Source organism: Thermobia domestica, chromosome 10 (genome assembly GCF_964235325.1).
Source record: "Thermobia domestica chromosome 10, izTheDome1.hap1.1, whole genome shotgun sequence".
Classification (NCBI taxonomy): domain Eukaryota; kingdom Metazoa; phylum Arthropoda; class Insecta; order Zygentoma; family Lepismatidae; genus Thermobia; species Thermobia domestica.
This window is the reverse complement of record NC_137463.1, coordinates 184,508,039-184,533,390: the sequence shown is the minus strand read 5'-3', so window position 1 is coordinate 184,533,390 and position 25,352 is coordinate 184,508,039. Positions and strand designations below refer to the sequence as shown.

The 25,352-nt window shown below is 37.6% G+C and overlaps 1 protein-coding gene across 2 annotated transcripts in view; it reads right to left on the bottom strand.

The window, feature by feature from the left end:
* Window positions 1-25,352, bottom strand: part of LOC145662873 (uncharacterized) — a 162,880-nt gene that overhangs the window by 46,011 nt on the left and 91,517 nt on the right. The window contains exon 1 of one of the 2 annotated variants that reach the window (XM_081728831.1): window positions 10,266-11,126. The exons of the other annotated variant lie outside the window; for it this stretch is intronic. Coding sequence (XP_081584957.1) covers window positions 10,266-10,941 — 676 coding nt within the window. The 5' untranslated portion in view covers window positions 10,942-11,126. Of the gene's footprint in view, window positions 1-10,265; window positions 11,127-25,352 lie in introns of those variants that run through there. 2 annotated transcript variants of the gene reach the window in all.

Here is a 25,352-nt window from a genome sequence, read left to right as displayed (position 1 = left end):
CTTTTGTTTAATGAACTGAAAACTTTCCTCATAGTATAAGGAAACGTAATAGACTAAAAGACTCCGGCCGTGCAAGGTCTTTTACATCCAACTGTGACTAGTTTAAGTTCTCAACTTGATTGTGATTCTTAAAACAGAAGATGGCAGATGAAGGTGTTGGCCCTTCGGTTGATATCCAGCACAGCCAGAAAGTGAACCTCATATTGAGGATGAGCAAGTGAACACCAATGGAGAGGCTTCAGCAGTGGAATCCTACGCTGAAGAAGTCATGAGATCACTCGATTGTACAACGTCCCAAGCAGCTGTTCCACGACAGTCAGCCAACCAATTACCTGTCACGAGCACAGATATAGTGAATGTTCTGGGGACAGTAGCTTCATTAACTGGAGTAGACGCCAACGAGCTGTTGATCATTTTCAAAATGTAACCAGTGGCAGTAGAATGAACAGAGCAGTGACTTCCATCTTGGGAGCGATGGTTTTCTCCAGCGTAATGAACGTACTAACTGATCACCTTCGACCACTGGCAGCAGCTGCTCGTCAGCCAAGTTCCATTTACTTTCGTCAGAATTTTAATGTTCACTTAAGCCCATCAGAAGAATTGGATGGATTCTGGGATCCGATAATACAAGCAGCAGCAAACAAGAATTCTTCCTCAAGCACCAAGGTAACACATTTTGACTTCCATCTACACAGGAGACAGACTGCATTGATTGTCCATTGCTTTTGGAGGCATATCAATTATCTGGTGTAGAATCAACAGCACTAGAAGTTTAATTTTTGGGACCTGCAGTTTTGTAGCTTCAGTTGCATGTTCTCTCTATTTCAAGAACAATGACCGTGAACCATTGGAAGACTACAGTGTTGATAATGAACACGTGGAAAAGTAGTGGTTATCAGTGAAGAAAGTGTTACCACAGATTTCTTAGTGATTAAGAAGACTGAAAAACGTACTCCTCGATTCCTGATAGCTATCAGTGCGTTCAGTGTAGCTGCCTTATGTGCCGCGAAAGGACAATGGCTGTAAGTGCAAACACATAGACTTCGTACTTTCGAAGAATTTTTTTTCATATAATTATTGTGTATATAATAATGTAGACCGAAGAAACTTCATTGTTTGTTCCTCTGTATGTAAATAGTTGAATAGTTGAGTATATTGTGAACAGTCTCATCGAATCAAAGGACCAATGAACAGCTTAAATACATTATCACTTTTACTGCCAGAAGTATACTGAAAATAACTCTGTGTACATAATTGGATGCAAATTCTTGTTATATTGAAATCTTTATTACTACTTTTTTTTACAGTATTGAAGATAATTAAACTTATTATACTTTACTGTGCAAGCCGCAATAATTAAGTTCCATCGTAATTCTTTTTTTCGAAACTTATAGTGTTGAGTCCAATGTATCAGATTATAATAAGAACCATAGAGTTTATGTACAAAATAACTGAGGCCTGCAATGTTCTCGAAGTGTATACACTGCATATATAAAAATGATGCATAGAGATCATTTCGTGGGCATTGTGATATTTGGAATTTTGAAATTAGTTTAATCTTGATTAAAACGACGAGAATACTTTTTTTTGTATGCAGACCAATATGGCTTCTTACAAATTAAGAATGTATTTCAGTTTTTTGTCACACGATCGCACCATTGGCTTCTCACGGACAGAGTAAATGGAAGTTATACAAGTGATGCCATAGTAGCGAGGTATCTGGGAATTGCTTCGGACATTTTGATTGGTTAATTGTCTGCTTCACCGTTCGTCATTGATCATTTCATTGTTAATTAAAGAATAGATTGTCATCACTCGTACAACTTCCGTTTACAATGATTTAGAATATATTTCATTTTATTCACATGATAGCACCATTCAGAACCATTTCAAAAAGCTCTAAATAATCTTGATACTTTCCAACATAAGAATGTTTGAAAGCCAGAGTAGGCTATTCCTAACTTTGTGGAAACTGATCAAGTATAAAAAAGTTCGCCTATTTACAGCAAATATATCGGCGCTTAAAAGCTCGTTGAAGATGACCTGAGATTTAGCACCACGTCCAGTCAAAGAAGGAAAAAAAAAAAAAAAATAAGGTCCCACAGTTATGACTTATAGTCTAACGAAGCAGGATGATTAATGAAAATGAATGATTATGAAATTAAATTTTTGTGCTCTCCACCGGGAACGAACCCGGGGCTATGTGCACCAAAGGTACAACACGCGCTGGTGACTTTTTTTAAAAACAATTTTCTATTTCACACGACAGGGACACGAACATGGAAATATCGAGGGCAGTTAAAATTCCGACTAAACTCTCCCACCAAGTATAGAACACAGGGCCATGTACACCAAAGGCGCACGCGCTAGCCATTAGACTAGCGGTGAGGGCTATCAATGCTAGAAGACATGGGGTTTTCAAATATTTAGAAATGGTTCCAAGCTACTAGTTGTTTAATCTGAGACTAGTGGTTTATCAGGGATCTAGGCAGGAATCACGCGTAGACACCACTCATGCTGGCCACGAAACAGCATCCTTAAGATATGATACCTCTAAAGATCATAGAAACATAAGAAATGATTGATAAAAAGTATTTTTGATGAACACGACTTTCTTTGGCTCTCAATCATCAACAGATTTAAGCCTCCGTGACATTTAAAAGCACTTGAAGCTTTGTTATTTTTAGTCGTACACAGCTGTTTGCGAAAATTTCAATACGAAGAAGGAATTACGAGAGTGTGTCCAAACTCTCACGATTTGTACAGTATGATGTGAGAACGATTATAATTTCCGTAAGACGATGCATGCATGGAACTATCAGCACGAGGGCGCCTTAAACAACATTCAGTTAGTTTGTTTGCTGAAATTTTGCGTCCTTTCTCAGTCCGAAGTTACATGAAAAGTGGATCTACATTTCGAGGTGGAATCCGAAACACCGTAATGTATTCAATGCTCTCCCACCGAGAATCAACGCTGGGATCACGTTCACTGAAGACACGCGTGTCATTTGACAAGCGAGAACAGCATGCAGCGCTGAGCTAATGGGGCGTGAAGTAACAAAGAGGACAGGAGTGAAGAACAGTCATTATGCCCCGTACACGTCAAAAGGCGCAATATAATTAGACCCTGCGTTCAAACGTCGCCATAGGGAAGGGGCTTCTCGAATCACGAAAATACTGTGCGTACAGGGCGTACCGCGACAAGGTGATGTGTGTGTGGAAGCAATAAACAAAACAGAACTGAAAGCAGCGACAATTAGGTAGTGGAATGAGTAAAAAGACCACGCCACGGAATAATGAAATCTTATTCGCTGACTGTGCTGGAATATACAGCGTTGTGGTCAGTGTTAGATTGAACTGGAACACGGTAACGGTAGTGGACTTAAGTGCTGTAGCAGGAAAATGAACAAAGAAAAAAAAAAAAAGGTTGCAGATGACATTAACAAGGATATATATACAGATTGACTATAAAATCCGTGCCAAAAATGGAAAAGTTCGGTTTAATGTCAAAATGTGGGCTATGTGTCTAACACTGCTCAGTTAAAATTGGGCTACCTGGGCAATTGACATCTGGGCTTTTTACTCAATATTTTCATCTTGCACCTAGCACGGATCCTATATTCAGACTAGGGCCTATATATATGACGTATGAATACTTATTATGAGGACGTAAACACCTAGATCTGTATTACTCTGGATAGTTTATTTTATACTAAACATCTACAACTTTAGAATGTGAATATCGAATATGTAAAATTGGAACCAGTTACGAGTTTGAATATATTTTATACAACTCATTCATTCTTTGGCTTCATACTGGGACTCGCAAATTTAACACCACAAAAGTTGCACCGTATTCGATTCTGTAACAGTTCAATTCAGTCAGGATTGTGATTACCTCCCTCTCTAAAGTCATATTTTATATTATCTTCATTCTGTCTTCCGTGTCTATATAATAGCTGCTCCTCAAATGCTTTCTAACCAATATTCTACGCATCCGCAGCGTAGTTCTTAACCATGTTAGACGCCTTGATTTGACAATTCACACATTATTAGGTGCTGGCTATATATTGAATTTAATGCTGTATAATTTTCTTCATTTACATGTTTGTTTATAGGGTCTCAGCTGCTCAGTGGTACAGTGCTAACCTCTGGTGCGTGGGGTTCCTGGTTCAATCCCAGCTCGTGCCAAGTAGGCTTTGAGGTGGACAAATACTGTGTGCGTGAGTTTTCTCGACATTTCCCCATTTCCTCCCACTTCCTTGATTCTATCATTTCGTTTACTAACACCATCACCGTCTCCCTTAGCCTCGGAAGATAATCGTAGAACGTCAACGTAGAAGTATTTGTTCCTCTTTCTCTTATCCAAATATTTTCTTGAAGTTTATATAGTATCACAACAATGGAAGGTTGCTATGTAAGAGTATCATACATTATGTGTCACTTTCGTTCAGGTCTGTGTCAGACAGCTCTCATGGAATAACAGATGAGTTTAGCACACACAAAACAATCTAAACATTGTTCAACGACAAATAATTGAGTTTGTGATTTACATCTTTGTGGAATACAGACGATCGACTCCGAACTACGACCATTAACTTTTTAGAGTATACGCCATATATCTCAGTTCAGTAATCTGTTATGTTCATCAATACTTCTGTGAAACTCAGATTATTATTATTCCGCTTCTCAGAATTTCATCTTGCACTCTTTTTGAAGTGTTCACTTGAAAAATCTCTTTAACCGCTTATTAACGTAAATCTCAACGCGAAAAGTATTTCCAGTAGTAGATCGATTAAACAAAGAAAAAGAAAATTGAAGGGACTTATATTTGAAAATGTTTAAACCTCTTCATTTCTTCATTTTTCAACTAGGCACATGAAGAAAAACCTGTAAAATGAAATTTTGAGAAAACAAAGAAACTTTCATGTGTTTCCCAGAAGTACTGACGAAGAAAGCAAAGACTGCTGAAACAATTCAGTGCAATTACTTTTGCCGAAACACTTTAAAGCAAGTGTACTTGGACACAGTAAGTTATGTTTCTTTAGAAATCATACAAATATGCATAAGTCATATCTGTTGGGATGCAGTATGGGCAGAAAGTTACAGGAAGTTGTACAGTCCGCAGCAAAAAGAAAAAAAAAATACCCCTGCAACATGAGCATGTGAGTTTATTGTGAAACGACGAAGTCTTTTGCTCCAAAATAAATGTGCAGGGGAGGACGCCGAGATTTCTCGTGGCGTGATTCGTGCCACTTGGACGTTATGTTGATTCCCTGGGCTGTTAGGCACACTTTCACAATAAACTTACACGCTCATATTGCAGATTTTTTGCTGCGGACTGTACATATACCGTTATGTAGCTGTTATTAGGGAAATAGTACGGGTTTGGATGAAAAACAATCGCTAGATTATGAAGAAGTAATTAATGTATGTATGATTTGATATTGTTCAATATATATTAGTTACGGGCAGTAACGATCCTATAAATACTACTGGGATAATTAATTTGAAGGATGTATACCAATAAGAGGTATAAGCATTGGTGCAAAAGTGTTATTGCTTTGGTCAAGTTGACAGTAATATAGTAGACACAACTGGTGTGTATATTTCTGTTTAAGATGTAAAATCTACAAAAATCCTTAAACGATAAGAGGTAGAATATATCTATTCTGCGGTTTCAATGAAGACACCGGTGAAGATTTCGTTAATCAGTTGTGTAATTATTTTTAGGAATGAACAGCCAAAATACTTACATATTCCACTCGCTACAAATCTGCAAGGAATATTTAATTTAATATCTCACTACATTAAATGAGTTAGATACTTTCATTGTTGGAATGTGTATAGTGGGAAGAAACTCAAAACTGAAAGAAAGAAATTTGACAAAACGTTGTACACCATAAACTCAGTCTGCGTCAAACAGAAATATCCTTTTGCACTAGATGAAGTATCTATCACTGACTGTGCTACTGTCCCCGACTCTAACCTTAGCCGTTCTATTATATAAGTATAGATGCAGTTTCTAAAGAAAGAAAAAAATTAAATAAATAAATAAAAAAAAAACTTCTCGTGATACCGCTAATCCAATCCAATCCCTCACATGATTCTCTATTTACGAGCGTCGTTGGAAAAGTTCTCGGAATGACACAAAATATTGATTTAACTCTTCATTTTTTTAAACAGTCACCCTTGACATCAACACACTTGTTTCAAAGCAACATTCCAACGATGTTCTGAAGTTTTTCGCTATCGCGGAAACTAAATTCCTCCCGACATGCAAACCACTCCCCCAATGAAATTTTTTCCCCGAGAAAAAAAAAATCCGGTCTACTAAGATATTTTGTCACTTTCGGGAAGAAGCACAAATCTCAAAAGAGCCAAAATTTGCTGAATAAGGCACCTATGGAGGCTATTCTACAAAACTCATATGACAATTTATATCCATTGAAATGACATCCGTACGGTGAAAAATGATGCAAGGTAAATTTCTTCTTTGGTAAAACCGGACTTCATTTTTGTTTGTTTTTCTTGTATTTGGTCCGAAATCTTTGTACAGTATTCAGTGCTGATGGTTTTACTAGGTGGAAAACAGCCATTTAGGATACCTTTTGCATCCTTAAATAATAATAATAATAATAATAATAATAATAATAATAATAATAATAATAATAATAATAATAATAATAATAATAATTAATAATAATAATAATAAGAAGAAGAAGAAGAAGGGTTGGATGGTTTAAAAAAAACTGGTTTAAACAAAAAAAAAAAAAAAAAAACGAAAACATGTTTTAAATCGTGTGGACTGCATAGTAACGTTTTCACATATCAAACCATCTGCATTAGTTTTATCTCCTTTTCACCTTTTAATCAAGGCGTCCCATGTTCGGTTGAACTACAACCCTTCTTTTAAGAGTAATCCAAGTAGCGGTTCGGATGTCACTTTCAGCGAAAGTCTTTTTGATAACCTCAGTATTACATACGGATGTTAACCCTAAACATACGAAACGAAAACAAATTGTATAATTATGTTTGCCTAAATGCCCGTTGTTTTATAAAGAAGCCAAGGTTACTTAAATATATTGATAGAAATTGGCAAAATTTATCGACTGCCTCCGTAGCTTCCAACATTAGCTTGGATTGGACTTTCAGTTTTAATTTTATGCACGCTTCGACAAACACAGACAAACAATTATGAGTTTAATAGAAAAACTTAGGAAAAGTGCAACTCATCCTTACAAAGTTCACCTGTAAACAAATGGCGTCGGACCGTAATTTCGCCTGCAGAACAGCTGTGACGCGACGTACAATGAAGTCAAAGAGGTCGTGAATGATATAACAAGTAAAATACTACATCTTTTCGTGTGCAGTGAATCTTTTGGTTTAGTGAGTAACCACACTGAAGTGGAAATCTGAATCATACTCATGCCATCTAAACGGACCACAGATGTTCAATTATATTCAGGTCCGTGATTGGATCAGCCAGGGCAGGTGTTCTTCTGCCCGATGGTTCTCAAACCATGCTAAAGCAGCTACACAGCTGTGTGAATGTGCGCATTTTCATGCTGGAATATGGTGTCACTACCTAGAAACAACATCGGAACCATAGGATGCACATGGTCCGCTTAAATGGATATATAAGACAGGGCTCGCACTTCAGCACAACCGCTGGTCGCGTCGTTACATTTCTTAAGTAAGCAAAAGTGCTAAACTCGTTATCATAACCCTTAAACTACTTGAATTCCGCAACAGTGAAGTAAAATAATAATAATAATAAAATAGTGATCGAAGGGGAAAGTCATTCCGTAAAAGACTGTCTAGATATAATGAAAGTGATGATAATAGTAACAGAGAAGAAGATGGTCAAGAAGTTGAAGAATCTTCAAACAAAACAAATGAAACACTATTCAAATTGTGAAACCACGTGACAAGAAAACAGAGAGGTGATTATAACAAAACTAAAGTAATCATTCCATCTACAGTGTAAACTGCAGATAGAAAGACAATGAAGACAACAGGGAAAGGTACGAACACTTGTAGTCAAAGATATGGTTTATTTAGTGAACGGGATAAAAGAAAGAACTAAAAGATGTCAGAATTAACGCCACAAGAGTAGGAAAAACACCAAAATGCACAAGAGCCTGGTGTGAGTGAATTTCTTGAAGAAAGAAAAAAAAACGCAATTGCGGAAAAATATGACCTGATTCTCGAGATGAGTTTGACAAAACAGGGAGAAAAATCGGTAAAGAAATGATGGACTTAATTAGTGACAAAGTTTAACTAGCGCATGCCCAGGACAGGAAGATATAAAAATAAATTGTTTCTATAGAATAAAGAAATTTATAACAGTTGTTTTTACTGTATGAGTGTTTTAGTCGTAACTTCCTTATAAACAAAGATAGCAAACATTTAGGAACACCACTTTTAAAGGGCTAAAACACGTTTATGTCATGATTCCCCAAGCCAGTACAATGTAAATATAATAAGAGCCAGGAAATTTCACCTTAATTTCCCGTTTGAGCACTTCTGGCAGTTGGGAATTTGCTTTTTATTACGATCTGCTTCGTTTGTGGTATCCACAAAACTTCACAAGCAGAATAGCATAGCTTAAAGTAGATCTGTCAGAGTGCAGATATACATTAAAAGAAAAAAAAAAGTAGGGAGGGTTCTAGAACATTAGTCAGCATCCCCATTGAGTTATAATAAAGAAAGTAATCAACCTGGCTACTAACCCGCTTTAGTCGCTATCGCTCGCTCGGCATACCATGTAGATTGGGAATTGAACTTTAAAAAAAAAAAAAAAGGAAAGAAAGAAAAGAAAAAGGAACGAACCAATCTCGCTATTAACCCAACTTCATCTATGTGCGCGGGGCAAGGTTCTAGAATACAGGTCCCCCATCCCACTTAGCTGTAATAAAGACAGAAAACAACGTGCCCTGCGGGGCTCTAGCTCGCCTTCACTCGCTCACGCTCGCTCGGCAATACTATGTAAATTAAATAATTAACTTTGGTACAGAAAAGAACCAACCTATTTGGGGGGACCTGTGTTCTAGAACCTTCCCGTATGGGGACCAGCATTCAGAAACCTTCCCAAAAATAGGCGTTATGACGTAAATAATTAAAGTTAAATATAAAATCTTGATTAATATTATTTTCTGTATATTTTGATGGTTTAGCTTCGGTTAAGTCAGTTTACGTTAGGATTTTTGGATTTGGGGGGGGGGGGGCAGAATTTTTAATTAAAACTCGTACTTTCTTCCTTGTGTGTGTGTGTGTGTTTTTGATGGTTTAGGCTAGGCTAGGTTATGTTATGTTAGTACAGTGAAACCTCTCTAAAGCGTACAGCCGTGGGGAATTAAAAATTGTCCGCTATAGAGAGGTGTCCGCCTTAGAGAAATTTTAATATTTTTCTTACATAAATTAGTAAACAAGGTAATATGCAATTACAAAAAATATTTTTGCATGAATCATGTATTTACGAATATTACAAAAATGTTATTGTACTTGCATTATCCTCCGCCATCCAATACTCTATGTTCGAGGCATAACATCGAGATAAGATGTTACAGGTTTCTGCACTTTACACTTATCACTACTTACTACATTTTCGGTAAGTTAGTTAATATGTGGATTAATTGCAATCCTGTAGTGTCTCTTTTGAGACAATATGCGCACCCGCGGACAAATAATACCAAACTTGTCTTCTGCTTGGTTAGAGATTCCAGCGGGATAGTAGAATGACGTATCATCCCAAACGGCGGCCAACTGTCAATCGCTTTTGCATGTAAAACAGGTTGGATGGAAGTCGAATGCCGGCAAAGGACATCTGGGTTGCTGAGCAGACAGTTGAGGAGGCAAAATGTTGTCGCAATGCTTTCTTGATGACACGTGTATGGTGTCCGTGTTGGTTCTAAACGGTACATTTACGGTACTTTTCTACTTATTTCTAGAGAAAGTGTCCGATATACGGAGGTAAATAATACCTACACTAGACAGAAAAGACTGTCCGTGTCCGTACTAGAGAGTGTCCGCTTTAGAGAGGTTTGCCAATGTGTTTTTTCCTATTACAGTGTTTGGGGATTACAAAATATGTCCGTTAGTAGAGGTTTCACTGTACTTAGTAATTACTCCTACGTAGCATCAAATCATTCCCCATGTAAACATTGTGTTCTTTACCTGATTCCTTCCCCCTCCCCTCAGTTCCAAAATTATCCCATAATATACTTGGGTTAATTATTGTAGCAAATATTATGAATACCAACCTGTTCTTTCACTGTTAGCATGCATTCGTGTACTACCATCAAATGACGAATGTTGGGGTTGTCCTTGCAATGGAAGTTGTTGCTGGAGAAATTGATTTCCAATAAATATGACTTCACATATTGGGTTAATATCTCCCTCTGCACACTTAGCTTTGCAAAGTTCTTGATTCTGTAAGTACTTCCTCACTATTTCCATTAATTTATCGTTACTCCCTGAATTGTCTTTGTATGTGAACCACCTAGACTCGTTAGCTTTCTTGCAAAACGTATCGGCAAGTTTTACATTCTCATTTTGGCTTAACAAACCTAACATGTATTTCTGTAAATCAGCATTGGATTTAGGAAGCACACTTACAACTGCTTCACCTGCATGTTCGAAAGCTTCACATACGCGGCGGCCAATATTATACACTCCGTAACACAAAAATCCCATGTAATCATACTTCTTGGTGTACAATGAGTAAGTACCATCAGATTCCTCTTCTGGCAAGTTTCTATCACAAGATGAATCAAGCAAAGGCAAATCACTTGGTGGGAATGAACAGTTCTCAACTAAGTCTTTAATCATGGCATAGATATTCACGTTACCACTTTTTTCGACATTAGGAGGAAATGAAAACACCTGACCACAAATTAAATAAAACAGTATTAACGTACGTTGCATTTTCTCTAACATTTTTACACTAAGCTAGAAAATTATTACTCCAGATTATTATATACAACTTTATGAAAACTGCAGTGATAAACTATTCTTGATTCATATACATTGCACAATCACCGTAATAAGTTAAATACATTTCTTATTTCCTTCCTGCGTTTCACACTCCACCTTTAACACAGACTACGTACCAGAAATCTCGAGACGTAAACAAACAGTACTGCCACATCATAAATACAAAAAACATGGTTAACTAACATTTATGATGTTTCCATTTCAAAGTGATATTTCATGGTATCACACTACCGAAAATATAATAAGCTTGTCTGTGGTATTATCAACGTTAGGCTTTCATGAAGCAATTTTATATCACGATCCTCCTTTAATTATATCCTCCATGCTATCTCGTTTTAGGGTATCGGGGATACATTTGTATTCAATAAATAAAAAGTAAACGCATTAACGAGGATATTGAAAAACCTGTTCATATGTAGTGAAAGCACGTGCCTTGCGTGGGCCACAGCTATGGGACACCTCTAATTTACGCACGATAACTGTGTAGACTGCGGCTGCTGCTGCCTCCATATACCACTTCACTTGATCATGGTTTGCATGTAGCAGGGGTGGATCCAGGGTGCGGCCAAGGCTATTGCCCCCGCCCAGAAGAGGAAACTTTCTAATTTTATATATAAATGCTGGTAAAACCTATCCCAGAGTTTGGAGCTCTTAAAAGTAGCTCTAAGTAGCAGTATTACAACCCACCGCTATCCCCCAAACCGATTGGATCCATCCCTGCTATATAGAATAGGATGACTAGAGTCTGACAAGTGAAAATTAGGACACAAATATAATAATATATGATGGTTTACTGAGTTGGCAATACGCATGTCCTTATTTCATTTAACGCTAACCTTAAGTTAATCATGCATTTTTGTTAAAAAGAAAAGTACTAAACAAAAGTATTGAGGGGATTCAACCAGTGGTCGAAGTGAGACGGAATGCGGTGGTATGCCATACCGCCTCTGGTTTTTCAGTGAAGAAGGCATACCACCTCTGGTTTTTCTGTGATCAAGACATACCGTCATTCAAGAGTAGATACTAAATACTAGGGATGGCTATTTCCGGAAAAATAATTTTCCGGTTTCCGAAAATCACATTTTCCGTTTTCCCCGCTTTTCCGGAAAAATTTCCGTCTTCCGTTTTTTCGGAAAATTTTCCGTTTTCCGTGTTACCTTATACCTAGGCATAATGTAACATGGTCCAAGAAATTATTGAACATCCTGTATATATATTTACATTTTTTTTGTGTAGTACAGATTTTAGAAAATATGTAGAAATTTATTGTGGTACCGTAGGAGTAAGTCGCAAAATTTTCATAATTTCGTCAAAACGATAGTATTCAAGTATAGATTCTCTGACAAATATATGTAATAATATTATATTCGGAATTTTGCTTATTTAATCAAAAATATTGAATTATTTTAGGAAATAAGAGTATATTTCGTAGTTTTCAGAGGGTTCTAGTTTATTTCCAATGGAATTTCGATGTAGGAAGTCTTCTTAAGAAAACCTAAAAAATTTATTTCATAATTTGTTCAAAATTCTTAACTTTAGAAATTCAGTAATAATGTCTTCTTGATGCATCTCTTTGTTTCGGTGAAAATTGTCTCCCATTGGATCATCAGCAATCACAGCTTCGTTTGAGATTTGCGGCGTCTTTGATGTTAAGTAGTGGAAATCTCGTCCTATAGTTACGTCATCAATAATAGCCAATAAGGGATCTTCTTCCCATTATTTTTTCTCTTTTACCAGAAGTGTTATAAGTTAGACGCCAAATTTATCATCGTCTATAAAACGTAAAAGTGTGGAAAATGTAATGGTGACGGTAGTTTAGAGTGGCATTTTGGACTTGCATAACTTTCAGAAAATGAACAAGTGAGTGAAATTGCTTGTAGAAGGCTTTTTAGGACAGTAGTGATAAAAATTATGAGTAGCGACTGACGTCAACGAAGAAGAAGTTCACTAGTCAACCATGACGGCGTGATATGTCTGTTCGATAAAAGACTTATTGATATTTTTTGAAGCCATGGATCAGATTTTGTGGTAAAAGCTAGTGGATTTATAATTTCAAAAGAATATTTCAACTATCAACAGTTGTTGGCTGTATATCAAATAAGTGATGTAGAAAGAGTAAAGCAAAAATCAGTTCGGTATTTAACCTTCAAATTTTTTTTTGTGTTGTGACAGTGAAAATGGTGTTGTCTACACAATTAGTTGAAGTTACTATAATGTGCTAAGCTTAGAGTTTTCCCTAGAAATTACATATATATACATTCACAATGTGAAATGGAAGAACTACTCAATGCGGTTGAAACAAGTTAGAAATTACGGTTGTCAAAATGATCACGAATGTATGTGCTATACGTACATATGTTTACCTCAAAATTTGAACGTTGTCTTTAGACCATGTATTTATAGAAATTGTTGTTGGGGAGATTCAAAGTACTGCTCGTTATTTAAATTTCATCTCTTCTTTGTTTGCATTCTAAGAAAGATTCAGTTAGAAGACATGTTTAGGAAACAATTAGAACATATGTAAATGAAATCCCATTGGATAAATTTGTATACCCCGCTTAAGTAAGGTATATGGGTGCAAAAGTTTAACTATCGGTAAGGTGAGATTCTCGTCTACAGTTCGTACCTCGACCATTATATTTTAATGCTTCATCATAGTTCATAGTGTTAATGGAACAATTTGAAAGATTTAAATCTGAATTCTTTAATGGCAATAAGACAGCGGGTCTGGTAGCGAAACGTTCTTGGAAAAAGATGTGGTAGCTAGGGCAGATATTATTTATTTTAGAGTGAAAAATGTCGATGTATGTATTGTGTCTTTAGGATAAGTTAATTTAGTTGGCTAGGTTAGTGTAGTTTAGGAATCTTAGGTTTAGAATAATCAGTATGATTTTCCTGTATGTTGTGGCTGTCTGAAAAAAAAAAGTTAGTAAAGTGACCCTGGTAGAACGAAAGTACCGTGCTACATGTGTGAGGTCGCTAAGAATGCGTAAACCCTCTAGCCGGTCATCACCAGATCAAACTGACATTGAAGCACAGCAGAAAAATAAAGAAGGTAAATAAAAGAAGAAATGAATTTAGCTTACCATATATGAAATAAAGAAAATTAATGTAAGCTGATTATTAGAATGTTTTGTAAAACCCGTCTGTTGAATTTTGTCAGAATTATTATTATTATAACCTTGTAAACTAAATAGATATTGGATTTTTTTAAACAATATTAGATAGTTAAACAGTAAATATGTCAAATAAGATTGGTCGAGCTAGAGAAATCTTTACACAAATTTCTTGTGACATTGGATCAAAATTTTCATTAAAAAAAAAAAAAAAAAAAAGTTCTTCAGCAAAGTATGTTAAGATTAAAGTTGTGTAAATAAAGTGTACAAGCCGTGAGTTGAATTTTCTTTCAAAACAGAAAATGAAAAATACCACTTTAGTTTTAAGTCATTAAGAATATAGTTTGATGTTTACAGTGTGTACTATGTATTGATGAGGTATGGGAACAACCGAATTCTGAGATTCATTCTTTCAGTTCTCTAAAAATTTTCAGTTTGGATATTTTTATTTTCCGTTGCGCTAAATTTTTTGGAAGTTATTGTGGATTTTTTCTGTTAGGACCATTACAGACAAAACATCAGATTTTTCCGTAGTCCTCATTGCCATCATAACTGGGAGGTCGACATCCTGTGTCGGTAGTTTGTGGTTCGCAACCTTTTTCGTGAGAGGTTGCGGATGACGGACTGCAGGCCTGGATGCCGGGCTGTGAGTTGTGATGGAAGAGGCTCTGGAATTATCTTCTTTAAGCAAAATTTGAGTTCCATTTTCCGAGGACAATTGGTTTGGTGAATGGATCGGTGATTGTTGGTGGCATGCCTCAAGGATGTTATAAAATAGAGGATCTGCCCATACGTATCTTCATCATATGAATTCAGTGAAGCCAAAAGCAACCGAGCATCGTCTGAGCCGGCACGCCTGATTGGCTATTCTCGTTTCCGCCATGATTGTTGGCTCGAAACATTGCGTTCTAATTGGCGCGGAGTGGGCAGAGTAGGTGTGGCGAAGCTGTGACGTATGGCTTCACGATTTTGTTGTATGGGCAGATCCTCTATTTTATAACATCCTTGGCATGCCTACACGGGGCCCAGTAGGTACGCGACCACCAGTCAGTGAGACATTTACACAATCCATAGTCCTAAAGAAAGTGAACATCATACACAAGTATTCACATACTAAATTCATTTTATTTTTTTTTATTTTGTAAAATTTGCTTTTCCGGAAAACTTTCAGTTTTCTGCTCTTTCGGAAAATTTCAGTGCATTATTTTTCCCGGAAATTTTCCGTCTTGCGGAAAATTTCGGTTTTTATCATTTTGCAGATAATTCTCGCTTTTCAGGAAAATAGAACTCAAGAGAAATCCTTTTCTATCTTAGAATGGAGAGTAAGATTTCTGTCTATGTATAAGGATAAATACTGGCTTCATGTTTCATTAGCCGATAACAGCGCTTGCAACGAAAGACTAGGGATCAAGTCAATGTGGTATATCTAGCATATTTTATTACAGAGCTGTTTTCTATATATTGCTTCAGTCCCTGTACGACGGATAAAAGTTAGTGTTTCTAGAATTTGGAAATATATGAAGCAATTATAGTGCCGGTGTGAAAAGCATGCTAATATGCTAACCGTTCATTAATGTAAAGTGCCCGTCTACAGTTCCGATCTCTCAACTTTTGAGCTTACGTACTATGAAACATTTTCGACAATCTTATGGGATAAGTAAGGAGGAAAGTAAACGCAACTTTCATGTTTCATCCTGCTTAATCATAAAGCAATTCCATAAATTTGAAAATATTAGCACTTAAATTCTTACTCTAATTTTAAGAATGGCAACGAACTGACACACATTGTACAATTAGTAATTTAAGTATTTCTTGACGACAATCCATCATCTTCCGACAAAGGTATGACACTAAAAAATATCCAATTAGATAACAATAATACTTGTATATTGTTACCATAGTATATAATACTTGTATACTTGTATATACTATTTGTACTTGTAGTGATCCGCCAAATTTGAAGAAATCGGATGGACACACTTGTGAATCACGAAAGATCATTTATTACATATCCAATATCTACATAAAATTTCATTCGCTTCGGTCCCTCCTTCCGACACTCAACGCCTCGGTCCACTCAGCAGTTTTTTTTTCTTTTCAGAAAAATACGAAAAACTTATTCCCTCATCCTACCTCTAAAATATTTGTGCACATTTCTTTTTGCCTTTCGGGGTCAAATTCCAAAATTTTGGACTTGGGCTATTGCCCCCTAAAGCCTTTTCCCCCCGAAAATAAAAAAACGTATTCGTTTATTTTTTGCCTATTGCTAATACACAAAGTTTCGTTCCAATTCTTCATGTCCTTTACATACATCTGACATACTGTTACTAGCACTTTTAATATTTCGTGATCAAAGGTTTGGAGGGGTCCGTGCCCCTCCCAACGGTTTTCTGCAGGAAAATACGAAACTCGTGCTCCCTCAAATTATGTGTACAATATCTGTGCAATTCGGTTCACTTCTTTTTGCCTTTCCGGCGTCAACTTTCAAAATTTTGAGTGGAGCTTTTGAACCCTAAAACCGTTTTTCTGCATAACAAAAGACCCGTATTCGTTTGGTTTTTGCGTATTGTTCATACACAAATTTTCGTTGCAATTCTTCATGTCCTTTACACACATCTGACATACTGTTACTAGCAATTTTGATATTTCGTGATCAAAGGTTTGCAGGGGTCCGTGCCCCACGCAACTGTTATTTTTTTTCAGGAAAATACGAAAATCGTATTTCTTCATTTTTCTTCTGCAATATCTGTGCACAATTTCAGTCACTTCTGTTCAGTTGTTCTTGCCTTTCGGGTGTCAACTTTCAGAATTTTGGGTGGGGCTTTTGTGGACGGCAGACAATCTCTTCGCGCGCTGATCGTCAATTGGAACAATTGCCGAAGCGGCCACCAGGCGGCAGCACGAACAACCAGTGCAGTCTCCACGCATCCCAGAGAGAACTCTTCCTCATTCTCGCAGTTCCAGCGGTAGGAAGTAGCAGAGCTCCAGCAGCCGGTGCCAGAATCAAGAAGCAGGTTGGAACATGAGGACCACATGGACTCGAAATGAATCCAAGGCAGGGGACATCTAAGAAGATGGCCTACCAGCATATACACTGAACAAGCGTATCGTAACATTTCTCTTATTTAACCTGTAATCGGAGCCCTCAGCTCAGAACTTAGTTTTGTAATCTTAATTTCAATAGTTTTTCGGTTTAAATAAACTTTCTTTCATCATAAAAATTTGTTTCTTTTGCCCTAAATGATTCTTGTGATTGTGTTTGACAATGTTCTTTTGCGCAATTACCTTTGCGTATTACTGAGGCAAGTGCACCCTCGGATTCAATAGAATATGACGGTCACACCAAGATTACGAGACTTAGAGACATCTTGTAATAATCAATTTGTCATTACACAGTCGCTGGAATCTAGTGGCCACGCAGCGTGGGCGGCCATGTATTTCTGCCACGTGGCCCGATTTGCGTTCTTTGTTCTGTGAAAGTGGAGCTCAACCATGTGCATGATAATTAGTGAATCCTTAGTTTTAATTTCGGTATGCGAATGTATGGTCCATTAGCAGTGTAATTTGGAGTTTTTAATTCATATACTTTGAAGAAATTTTACTTTTGTTACGTTATGTATCGCGACCTAGTATACAGCAATTTCCGTGATTCCCTTGTGCAGCAGTGACCTTATCTTGAAAGGAAAGGTACGTGAAGTGTGTGTGCAATTTTTGTAGTCTTGTTTTTGGCGTTTCGTATGCGTTTTATGTGTGGCAGTTACATCATATTTACATGTGGAAATATTTGTTTTGCTTTATATTACCCTCATTATTAAAGTAACTTCTACGAACGTAATTTCGTGAATTTAGGTAGCTTCTATGTTATTACGTAGCGGTAGTGTGAAAGGCACAATGGATACGGTCGATATAAAAGCTCTCTTGTCAGAACTTCGGGAAGACTTGCGTTCGGAAATTCAAAGTACCAAAGAGGAAATTAAGGGCAGACGCGCAGATTTGCAGAGCAATATTAACGATAGTGTATTGGAAATTCAGCTTACAAAGGAGGAATTAACGTCTCACGTTCGGGATGTTAGTAAGACGATCGCAGAAGTGCAAGGGAATTAAAAGGAGAAATTTTAAATCTCAATTCACGTTTAGAAAATCTTAGCGTTGAACATCAGAATACTAAGAAAGAAGTTGAAACATTGCACGCGTCAGATACTCGGCATATGGAGGCTCATGAGGAGATTAGTTCCGAATTAGTCAGTTTAAAAGATTTAACACCGTCAGCTTTTCATAGAGTATGACAGATTTAAGAAGGTTACGAGGAAAGAGGAGAGCAGGAACAGGATATAATAAAGCATGTAGGCACCTCGATTAAGGACGTAGAATCACAGGTAGAGAGCCTACGGGAAGAAATTCGTGACATGCAGGTAAAGTTAGATTCACGAGCAAAGAAAACAAAGTCAGCTTTATAGATCCAGTTAGTAGAACGGGTAAACATTTTGAAAGACAAAATGTCGCATATCGTTACCAGCTCAGAAACACGCAGTTCTAAGGATAGCACTTTCAGTAAGAATTACAATCATTCGCGGCAAGTACAAGGGATACGTGAGAACGTAGTAATGGAGGGAAACGAGCGTCCGTTACATCCTACAGACGGTGACGTAGGACCGAATAATCGCTTCGTTATGGATGAGCCTACCACTTACTTCTTGCAGTATAGGCCTACCGTAAATGGGGTGTCCTCAACAAACTTTTACAGAGAAAGGGAAGAAACGTCAAAAAATGAGAGAATACTTCAAGAGCGAGAAACGATGCCCAACTTAAAGCTGTCAGATATTAAATTGCTTTCGAAATTCAGTGGATCACCTACCGATTGTTTACCCTCATTATTTCTACAGCAGTTCGAGAGAGAAATGAAATTATTGGGCGTGCCATGCACACAGTACTTAGATATACTTGAATTCACACTTGTGGATGATGTTCTTAAATGGTTTTGCCTGAATAAGCAAAAATTTAGAGATTTTCGTGAATTTGAAGTTGCCCTTGTTAGCCATTATCAGAATTCCGATGTTGTAACGAATAAGCTTCCTTCTCTGCGTACAAAAAGGTTTTCACCTTCGAAATACGGCTCTGTCGAGTCTTTCGTTATGTGTCGTTTTCAAGAAATGAGAGCATAATCGCCTAATTTATCTGATGTTGAAGTAATTACTTCACTTATTCCCCTTTTGCCGGTACGTTACCAAAATTAACTTGTTACCACACATCATGTACGTTTTTTCAGATTTTGTAGCGTGCGTACAAAGACTTGAAGCCTTACCAACTGCATTTAGTGATGGCGATGGCAGAAACGGTTCTTTTCATTGTGTTTTCAATAACGGGAATTGCGGACGTTTTGTCGAAAGTAGGTCTGCAAACATTCAGTATCGAAATGGTGGACACCCAACAGAGAAATCAACCGACGAAGTAGATACGAAAATAGCGACAGTAATTTACAGCGCCCCTATCAGAATCGCCGTTTTCAGGCTACGCGCTACAATCGTGATTCGAGATATAGTCGTAGTAGCATTAATAATTCGTGGAGAAGTGACTCCAACTCAGACACACAAGAGCAAGTTGACAATAGAAATCACAGTTCTGCAAGGGTAAATCATGTTACTCAAGTTAAAGATGATTATAACAATGACAATTCTTTAAACTAGTATCTAACTCTAGTAGGATGGTTACTAGGGTTAAGTCAGTATCGCGTAATCATCCCTCACGCTCGATCAATTCAGGGAACGCGGCCCAAGCAGTAAAACATAAGGTTAGATCAGCACATTTACCTGTAACTAATTTAGACATTTCCAGCGATGAAGATGATAGCAACACACGCGAAAATGAAATATCTCAAGAAAGTAACGTACTAGAATTCAACAAATTGAACTGTTCAGCGAGAATTCGAGTTAGTGTATTGGATCATGAGTATGTATCGTTATTGGACACGGGATCTGATATAAGCATAGTCGATGAAAAAGTATGGAAAGATATTAGTTCGTGTGTTTCATCTCCGAAATTATCTCCGGTGGTTAATGTGACTTTGGTGGATTTTACTGGTAGACGTAGAACTTAAGTAAAAGGGAAAGCATTACTCTCATTAAAGCTGGGCAAAATTGAATTATTTGCATAGCTTTTAGTTGTTTCCAATTTATCAGAAAGGGTCATCCTTGGTCTCGACATTATGACGCAATTACATTCAATACTTAATTTTGACAATGCACCTATACAGTTTTCTTTGGACGAGTTCACCGAGATTTGTAAATTGCTCCCGGTTGTGACAAAAGTTTAAATGAAGGAGCCTTACTTGAAACGTTGAATGAACAGAATAACATGCAAAGGTGCAGTAGAGCGCTCCTCTCAGCTATGAATGATGATGTAATCAACTCAGAAATTCAGTACTTGGACGAAATATTGAATGAAGAAACGGAAATTGTTAGCAAGAATAAAACTGCCACGTTTAATGGGAGGGGGATTAGTTTCGAAGAAAACCCACAGCTTTTTGCATCTGATGAAGACATTTTCAATGCTGTGACGAAAGCCATTGCAGTTGATAATTCGCAAAGAAAGAGGTTACTAGATATTTTAATGAATCATAGACAAGTCTTTGCGCACTTCCCTGGCTTGTGTCGCGGATACGAGTATGATATGCAAGTTAATGCTCCTGGACCAATTGTGAAATCACCTTATCCCATAGCTATGAAGTATAGAGATGCTGCGAGGGATGAGATAGCGAAACTTCGTACGTTGGGTATTGTAAAGCCTAGCACTTCGTGTCATTTGAACCCCCTCCATGTAGTGCCGAAAAAGACTAACAACAATACAGAAAACTTTTCTATTAGATTGGTAGTTGATTTAAGGGCTATTAATGTTCATACTCCACTTCAACATGTGCGCGCTGAAAAGATGGAAGAACTGTTAGCCCGATTTCATGGCAAAAGCTACTATACTTCAATTGATTTTTCCAATTCTTATCTACAGTTACAGTTAACGGAGACTTCACGACCATTTACTGCATTTTTGTTTGAAGGTGAATTGTTACAGTATACATGTTTACCATTTGGGCAACGTAATGGGTCTAGTGCATTGAATACTTGTTTGCAACAGGTTTTGAAATCAGATTTATTGCCACATGTTGTGCGATATATAGATGATATTTGTTTAGTGAATGCTGACGTAGATGAGCATCTCGAGGCCCTAGATAAACATCTAGACCGTATCAAACTAGCAGGTATGACGCTCATCTATCGAAATGTTCATTTTTTGTAACTGAGACGAAATTTTTGGGATTTACATCTTTCCCAATGGTTATCGGAAAGACCCGGAAAGCGTTTCAGCGATTCTTCTTTTACCATCGCCAGTAAACATCAAAGATCTACGGCACATACTTGGAATTTTTGCTTGGCACAAAAGTTTCATTGAGAACTTTTCTGCAATAGCCTCGCCATTATTCGCTTTGCTCAAAACTGGAAAGAAATGGCAGTTGGGGAAGGAGCATGAGAAGGCGCTAAATCTTCTCAAGGAGGCATACATTCTGTCGAAAATCAATTTCGGGTGTCCCTTCGACAGGAGAAGCCAGAGGACGAACTTAAAACCTGGGAAAAGAAACTGCTAATGGCCGATATTCGCCGAAAGGGTCGTCTGAAACTACGAAACGATAAGGTTAATGCTGCCAATGCGCATAAAAGAATGATTCGATTGTATGATCTAGTTTTCTTGCGGCAACACCCGGCCAGTAGTTTTATTGATCATAAAATCTCCAAATGGTTCGACCTGTTCAGGAGGCCGTACATTTGCTCCCGAAAAGTTGGGGAAAAGGTTTTGAGCTTCGCGAACCACGGACTGGAGCGTCTATCGGTACGCATTCAGTCGAGAATATGAAATTATGGCTTCCCTCGGAGCGAACAAGGGCAAAATGGTGGGAGAAAGCTGCTATGTTTCTTGACGACGAAGATTTTCTTCGCTTAAAACAAAACATATCTGAAGTTGAGGACTCTCAGTCATGATCGTGCCCACCAAGCATCCTCTCTTCCTGTCCCATATTATCTTTCTTCCACCCTACCTTAAACGTTGTCCAAATAAGGAACTCGAAAGCAACCGAAATGTGTAGCGAGGAAAAAAATATATAAATGCAACTGTAGTCCTAAATATATGTAAAAAAAAAACTCTTGGTGAATGCTTTGTGCCAAGTGGACATTCATTCTAGTGCAACTAAAGTGCAGTATTATTTTAGTGTTAAAACAACTAATTTAACAACTTTTAGACCGTCAAAAGAAAAGAGTGGGAAAAGATATATATGAACTGCTTCGCTATAGAGATCTTTACATATTTACAGTTAATAGTATTCAGTGCAATAAACGAATTATTTTCGCATTAGTGGTTAGTGCAATAATCTAATTCCTTTGTGGGAGTCAACGGTACTCCGTGTTACGAAATGATTATTTTTGCAATAATGTTCAGCAGTATAAACTGATTATTTGTAGAATTAGTAATGGCCAGTACAACGAACTGATTATTTTGTTGGAATCAGTTGTGTTAAGTGCAATGAACTGATTACTTCTTTAATAAACAGTGATCGTTATAATAACTGATTTTTTTCAAGAGTCAGCATAATGGTCTGGCTAGTTCATTGGAATCAACAGTGCCCAGTGCAACAAACTGATTATTTTTATAATAAACAGTGCTCAGCATAATTAACCGATTACATTTGCAATTAATAGTGATGAACTGCTGCGAGTATGATAAAATGCTTAAGCTATTGCTTCACAATATACGATCGTTAAAAGAAACTCATCCCTTAGTCAACAGTCTTTCTTCTTAACAGAATTCTCATGTCACTCATTTTTCATTTATTACATGCATCATCCAAAAAAAGACAAGGATCCAGGTGACGAACATCCAGTCCAGTCAGGAGCAAGGTGGCCCACTACCAGGCTTCCAGTTCACCAGATCCACCCAGATGTTCCACTACCAAGGGTTCCAGCTCCAGTCACCCAGTTACAGCAAGATGTTCCACTTCAAGAGTTTCAGGTCCACTCACCCAGTTCCAGCAAGGTATTCTAGTTCAAAGGTTCCAGCCGTTCAACATCAAGGGTTTCAGGTCCAGTCATCCAGTTCCAGCAAGGTGTTTCAGTTCAAGGGTTCCAGCCGTTCAACTTCAAGAGTTCCAGGTCCAATCATCCAGTTCCAACAAGGTGTTCCATATGAAGCTCCAGTTGATCCCCCTAGGATCCCAGGTCCAGTCGCCCAGGTTCATCAAGGCCTTGCACATCTAGAAGTTACTTTATCTCGTGAGTTCTCCATACACCGAAGGCACCATATATGTGGACGGCAGACAATCTCTTCGCGTGCTGATCGTCAATTGGGACAATTGCCGAAGCGGCCACCAGGCGGCAGCACGAACAACCAGTGCAGTCTCCACGCATCCCAGAGAGAACTCTTCCTCATTCTCGCAGTTCCAGCGGTAGGAAGCAACAGAGCTCCAGCAGCCGGTGCCAGAATCAAGGAACAGGTTGGAGCAAGGGTGCCACATGGACTCGAAATGAATCCAAGGCAGGGGACATCTGAGAAGATGGCCTACCAGCATATATACTGAACAAGCGTATCGTAACATTTCTCTTATTTAACCTCTAATCGGAGCCCGTACTGAAGTTAAGATTACAAAACTAAGTTCTGAGCTGATCAGAACTTAGTTTTGTAATCTTAACTTCAATAGTTTTTGGTTTATATAAACTTTTTCATCATAATAATGTTTCTTTTGCCCTAAATGGTTCTTGCGATTGTGTTTGACAATGTTCTTTTGCGCAATTACCTTTGCGTACTACTGAGGCAATTGCACCCTCGGATTCAATAGAATACGACGGTCACACTTTTGCCCTCTAAAACGGTTTTTCCGCAGAAAATAAGAAACACGTATTCGATTATTTTATGTGTAGTATCTACCTGCCAAAGATTATTAAAATCGGAGTTTACACTTCGGAAATGTTACTTGTAAGTAGCAGTATTAGAACCAACCGCGCCCCTAGAAGTCCATTAGAAATCCGCCTCTGGACAAGAGAATGGGTGTATAAACACTTATTATTCGCATTCAGTTTGCACATCTCAACAAATAAACAATATTTTCATTCACTTCCATTTGCTACTGCATTCTACTGAACTGTAATGACTTTTTTATGTTTAAAAATAATTATTCATTTTTCAATAATTGTAATTGTAAGTTCAGTAGTTCACCATGAATAGAGTCAACTATAAGTGTTTTTTAACGAAGAAAGAACATGAACTTTGAAATTTCTTTGTACAAATTTTCGGGTTTAAGAGTTGACAAACTTTGCTCTTTCGGTTACCGATTACCTCCAAACCCCGGTAGCAGGAATTAGCCTAGGATTGGGGACTTTTGGAAAATGTCAGCAACACGCAGAAGTCTTTTAGTCTGAGAGGAAGGAATGAAATCTTTTAATTTTTAGTTCTATTAGTCTTATAGCTCTCAGTGATACAAATATGACAAAGACACAGGTAGGAGGAGTGACCATCGTGGTGAAAAGACGTGTGTGTGTCTAGCTCCGAAGTGCAGTAGAGCGTAAAGCGAAAGATGGGTGTCTCGCTCAGTGTTTGGAGGGCCGCTATCGGTCTATTCAATTGTAGTAAATCAAGAAATGAATTTTCTGTAGAAAATGTTGGTGCGCGAAACGAAACCCAGAAATCATATTATGTATATGGAATAGTGATTCTCGTAATGCTTGTTATAGGAGGTGTTGAAACCAATCCGGGCCCCACTAGTTCAAACAAATCGGATATTGCTGAAATCAAGGCAATACTAAATGGAGTGAAAAGTTCAAATGAAGCTGTTGTCAGTGAAGTGCGTGGGTTGACAGAAACCGTAACAAAAATTATGGATAGACTTGACTTGATTGACAAGAAACTCGAGACCATAACAAACGACGTCAGTGAACTACAAAAATATACTGAATTCCTGGAAGAACGGCTGGACGACCTCGAAAATAGGAGTAGAAGGCAAAACATTGTGCTGTATGGCGTTGAAGAGGGCGAAAGAGAGACATGGACAGAAACTGAAGAAAAGGTGTGCAAAGTAATTCAAGACAGATTAAAAATCCAGCTAAGAGACGACGAAATAATGCGAGCTCACAGAGTAGGAAAGATAACTGCGAATAAAAATCGACCTATCGTGTGTAAGTTTTTAAGAGACAAAACCAAAGAAGATGT